General features: G+C 38.6%; 1 protein-coding gene across 1 annotated transcript in view; it reads right to left on the bottom strand.

Annotated features, from left to right (window-relative positions):
• Nucleotides 1–518: 518 nt before the first annotated feature.
• PRPF3 (pre-mRNA processing factor 3) overlaps nt 519–6,000 on the bottom strand; it is a 25,774-nt gene continuing 20,292 nt past the window's right edge. The window contains exons 13-16 of the mRNA XM_007109703.3: nt 5,037–5,155; nt 4,684–4,767; nt 3,572–3,633; nt 519–1,325 (exon numbers count right to left, since the gene is read on the bottom strand). Coding sequence (XP_007109765.1) covers nt 1,179–1,325; nt 3,572–3,633; nt 4,684–4,767; nt 5,037–5,155 — 412 coding nt within the window. The 3' untranslated portion in view covers nt 519–1,178. The remainder of the gene's footprint in view (nt 1,326–3,571; nt 3,634–4,683; nt 4,768–5,036; nt 5,156–6,000) is intronic.

Genomic DNA, 6,000 nt, shown 5'->3' on the forward strand with positions numbered 1-6,000 from the left:
ATTTTTAAAAATTTTATTTATTTTTTGGCCATGCCACGTGGCATGCGGGATCTTAGTTCCCCAGCCAACGATCCAAACTGTGCCCCCTGCATTGGGAGCACAGTCTTAATCACTGGACCGCCAGGGAAGTCCCCACATTTTTTTTAAAGGGGTTAATTTGATAACATAGAATGTTTTAACTTCTGGTCAAGTATTCATTCTGACACTACTTCCTAGTAAACTCCAATTAGCAGGGAGGAGCTCTAATGGCTCCTATGTTCAATCCATTCTCAGTACATCCTCAACAGGCAACATGAAATGGAAGGGTATTTATGGTAAGAATTTTGGACTTCTATGGATATTTATTCTGACCCAAATACTCCTAAAATCAAACCAGAAACAGTAAATGCTTAAACAGAACTGCATCTTGTCAGATTCTTGGGGGCGGGTGGGAAAAAGAAATTACACATTGTCTTTTACAAAAGGATTGGTTTCTTTAATTAGTAAAGAGAAGAAATAGGCTAAATTCCCAAATCCTATTCCCTTTTACAAACTGACCCATAACATCCTCTTTGGACTCTCCTTCTGTGTCCATTTCACCCATGACACACATTCTCATATATTCACCCATATGAGGAACTAATTTCCTGTTAAGACTACTCAGCCAAGACCAGAAGTAATCTGTCAACCTCGTGACTATCCACTGAAGGTTAAGAGATGGAAATTCCCTCTCCCCTATCCACTTAATACCTTTTCCTTCTTCACTCTGCTCCAGGAAAACAGTATTTATCATCCTTGCTCTAAGATGAGGTCAGAAATTTCCATTATCCAATCATCCATCCATTCGTTCATCCATTTATATATACATAAATATCAATGACAAAATTTTCTTTTTCCACAGCAATTGCTAGAAGTCTGGAGAAAAGATCACCTGAAGACCCAAACTCCAATACCTTTGAACGTGTGAAAAATATCATACCGACTTTAAAAATAACTCTTTAATCATATTCACATAAGGGGAATAAAGGGCAGCACCAGGCTGTCTGGGGGAGGAAGCAAGGTGTTCTCCCTTTGTCCCAGTGTCAGCCTGGCACAGTTCTGAGATCACACATACTAGTAGGGCTGGGTTTGGAAGTAGAATAAGGGAGAGGACTGAAGAGACAAAGGCAAGAAGGGAGAGGCAAGGGCTTGCAGTAGTCTCAGTCGGTGGACTCCAACACAGATTCACTCAGCGCAAGGTCCCAGTAGTGCTCAGCCCCATGCTTTTTGAAATGCTCCCGAGCCATGTTCTCTGTAGGGCACTGTTTGAACTTCATCTCCCCAAAGCTCCGGTCTTTGGCTGTACCCTGGGAAAGAGACAAAATTTTTAATAAAAACACTGCAATTTCTAATTTAAATCAGATATAATATTCCTTTATAAAACCTAATAACATCTGTGTAGCACTTTGCCTACCTGAACATAATTTTATGGTAAAAACAATTCTAGGGACTTCCCTTGTGGTCCCGTGGGTAAGACTCCATGCTCCCAATGCAGGGGGCCCGCATTCAATCCCTGGTCAGGGAACTAGATCCCGCATGCATGCCGCAACTAAGAAGCCCACATGCCGCAACTAAAGATCCCGCATGCCTCAAATAAAAGATCTCGAGTGCCGCAACTAAGACCTGGTGCAGCCTAAATAAATAAATAAATAAATAAATAAATATTAAACAAACAAAACAAAACAAACAATTCTAACCTCCACCCCCTTGGACATTTGCTGAGTTTTCATGACTTTATATGGGTTTGTGTTTTTGAATGAATGGAGGATGAGGAGTTCTGTGCTCTGGTGCCTGGATGGAAGAGTAAGTCAGGAAGGACTAGGGAGGGTGAGATGGGATGAACTTGCCTCCCACCAGGCCTCCAGATTTGGGCATTTAAGGAGAAAGGAGTTAGAGGCTAAAAGGACTCTTTTCACAAGACTTAGTGAGACCGTGTATATAAGCAGGAGGTTTGGGGGCCCAGTTCCAAAGAACAATACAGGGGTTCGGGGGAGAGAGGAATGGGAGCCAGGGGGGATAACCTGCAGACAACTACAATAGAAAGATTCAGTACTTAGTGGAACCGCATTCTCACCAAAGGGACCAGCTGCAATGGCAGTCACAAAGTGCTACCTCAAGAGGCTTTCAGGGATCAGATTCCAAAAAAGAGGCGAAAGCACAACTTGGCTTATTTCTGAACCTGAGAAATAATTTCTGAGGACTCTCAGAGATAAATGGAACAGAATTTTTAAGACATGAAGGCGCTGGGGGATATTAAATATGCAGATGGGGACTTATGAGACAGAGAAACAGTTATTATGGTTATTATTACCTACTTAGTATGCATAAATTGGAGGAATCTGGGGTAAGACAGAAGGATACATGAGAAACAGTAGCAATTACCTATAGAGTGGTCTTAAAAAATGAGGGAATCGGAAGGGACTATTTCAGCAAGTGCTCTTCTGTGTTGTCAGAATTTATTTTAATGAGCATTCACTACTTTTGTAGTAAAGTACTACTTTTTTTGTTTTCAGGCCATGCCTCATGGCATGTGGGATCTTAGTTCCCCGACCAGGGATCAAACCCACGCCCCCTGCAGGAGAAGTGCAGAGTCTTACCGCTGGACTGCCAGGGAAGTCCCAAATTACTACTTCTATAATAAAGAACTAGTTACTAAATATGAGCACATTTAAAAAACAGAAGATACACAACGCGCATGCAACCTAAAAGAATAAAATGAAAACATTAAATCAACACAAAGGTAGAAAATATTTACAATGTATAAAATGTATTTTGGAGTGGGAATAAACGGATTACTGCAGTACATCAGGATAAGAATATAGTTACTGAGGAAAGAAACTTTTAATCCTTCCTGGAGAAATAGGATGATATTTTACACTTCACAAAGGGTGAATGATCCTTAGTTCACAACTTGGCCTGAACAAGCATATTCACTCATTCATTCATTCTTCAGAATAGTGTGGCTCACTAAGAAAATTTGAGGGATGAAAGAATTGTATAACAATAAAAAAATTCCATTTTAAGAGTGATTTAGTCACATTTTGCAAAGCATCATTACATAATAATCAAATTAGGTTCTCAAAAAAATACAATAGGGAGAGAAAATAATATCTACATTTTATAGACAAAGCAACAGTTTTTGACATTAAGTGTCTTGCCCAGTTACACAGCTAGTGATACTGCCCAGACTCCCAAATTTATATTAAGTCTAGAACTTTTCACTATATCCAAAGAAAAATTCTACAATTCATTTCCCTCTTTCCAAGTCTCATATCCATGACTGTGAAATAAATAAATCGAGAATTTGTATTCTTGCCACCAGTTTCCATACTTTTCCCCAGATGGCATAAACTATATACCCATCAATTTAACTAAACTATAATCAAGAAGGATTTGCTGCCAAATACTTAACAATGAATTCCAAAAAGAAATACAAATTACTTAAGGGATTAGTCATTATTTAGTTTTACCATTATATTGCTCCATTTGCATAATATAAACAATCAGGAATTAGCTAAAGTTCTGCTTCAGTGTTTAACAAAGGATCACCTACCTCCCAGACTAGTACACATTTGTTGGTTTTCTTCACGGCTTCCTCGTCAGATTCCTCATCATCTGGAAAAGACAATATAGCTAAATCTTGCTCTAGACTTAGATCAGACACCAAGATTTAGGTTCTAAACAAACAGTATTCAAGCTTACCCCAATTCTTATTTTAAATATTATCACCTTTTCTCATGTATTGGGATCAAATGTCTTCTGTTACTTTTTATTTCCCCCAATTAGACTGAAATCTCCAAACAGGTAGGGACATTAATTAATTCAACAAACATGTATTGAGGACCAATTACGTGTCAAGAGCTGTGACAGGTACTGGGAATGAGGAGATAAATAAAAGAACAATAAAAACTTGTCCTAAGCACTTCAGATGCCAAAATGATAAGAGTCCATTCTCAAGGAGTTTTTAGTCTAATGAAGGAGGACAGATATAATGAATGAAAATATCTTAGGAACACTTGCGAAACAAAATAAAATATAGGTCAATTATAGTAAAAAGTGTACTTTAAGTACAAAAATAGGGAAGAACGAAAAGTATAAAAGGGCCAAAGTTAAGAAAAGTAAGGTTCTCTGCACATGTTAAATGCTAACCCAGGTCTTCGAAGAAGGGAAGAATGAATATTGATGGAAGAAGATGGCCTGGAGGATGTCAAATATATATACAAGATAAACTTGGGCAAAAGAATAAAAGTTTATTTTCTTGAATGAAGCGTAGAACTTTTTTTGATCTGAAAAATATTTTTTGCTCTCAATCCTTTAAAAAACTTTTAATCAAAACATTATATAATATAGACAATGCACATATGAATGCGCAGCTTGCTGAAATTTCACAAACTACACTCATGTAGCCAGTATCCAGATTCCGGGGTAACAGGGAAACCAGCTGGTAGAAAGGCCTTAAAGGACAGGCAGGAGAATAACTAATACTCATGCATATGATCATATAATAAATACTGTATGAATGTCTAGCATGCTTAAAGTCCAAATGGGTCTTTCTAAAATTCTTGAACATTATCTGGTATTTGTAAGAGTGTCAGAGAGAGGGAACAGATGAATGGACAGAGTACCATGCCACCTCCCACTTAATCCCCTCTAACCCCCATTCACCATCTCCCTTTGTGTTAGATGTCTGTTCATCCCACTTTATCCGATGCAGCATAAGACGCTTAAATTTCTTCTGGGCCTTGGGGCCTAGAAACAGAGAAGGAGAATTTTGCCAGAGTTGTGGAAGACAATGGGGTAGAAAGAACGTTTGAGTGCATTCAATGCTCAGACATTAATGTGGTAGCTGAAGCAATCCCAGGAACCACATCTTAGGTCCTTCTACTCCAATAAACATAGAAACAGAGGCCCAAGATATTAAACCCAGGTATGGCTCTAAAATACTATCTTTTTCTCCTTTCTTCCCACCATGTTAATCACTTCAAGGCCTAGGGTTGCCTCTATTTTTTCAGACTCACCCCCTTCCACTACTACCACGTTGACATCCTTGTGCAGTACCACCACCCCTGTCAGGTACAGCTGCCCAGCATTGGCCTCAATCTTGAACTTCTTGGCTGGGTTGCTCAAATTTCGAACTCTGGAGAAGGGAAAGTTTAGTTATGGCTTTCATTTTAGCATTAGCAGCTGCCTGAATGGAATGGCAAATAAAAATGGATCCAAAATAGTTTTCTCTCTAAAAACAAAGGCATTTGGAGTAAGCAAATATACTAATGCTTAAAGGTAGAACTGATGAATCCAGAAGTATTTCTACTGTCTTAAATTTCTTCAAAGTCTAGCACTGTACACTTTACAACAAATAGCAGGTAATTAAAATTTAAGAATGAAGGAGAGATATTTACCATCATCCAAAAATATTTATATGCTAGTTGTTCTTGACAGTATAAAGACCAACAAATTCTTTGCCCTCTAGATGCTTGTAATATAAAGTAGTCACAATGCTATGCCTGAAAAATTTCTCGAAGAATATACGAAAAACTGTCAGTGGCAATTACCCACAGTAAGTGGTCCTAAGGGATCAGAGAATAGGAAGGGGACTTTTTCAGTAAATGTCCTTCTGTATTGTTAGAATGTTTTCTATCTTAGTAAGCATTCACTACTTTTATAATAATGTGCCGTTTTTATAATAAAGAACTAAACATGAGCACATCTAAACAGAAGATACACATGTACTTGACATAAAAGAATAAAATGAAAACATTAAATCAACACAAAAGGTAGAAAATATTTACAACATGGAAAGTCCAGGGCTTCCCTAGTGGTGCAGTGGTTAAGAATCCACCTGCCAATAGGGAACACGGGTTCGAGCCCTGGTCCAGGAAGATCCCACATGCCACGGAGCAACTAAGCCCGTGCGCCACAATTACTGAGCCTGAGTGCCTAGAGCCAGTGCTCCACAACAAGAGAAGCCACAACAAGAAGCCC

This window comes from Physeter macrocephalus, chromosome 4, assembly GCF_002837175.3.
Source record: "Physeter macrocephalus isolate SW-GA chromosome 4, ASM283717v5, whole genome shotgun sequence".
Lineage (NCBI taxonomy): Eukaryota > Metazoa > Chordata > Mammalia > Artiodactyla > Physeteridae > Physeter > Physeter macrocephalus.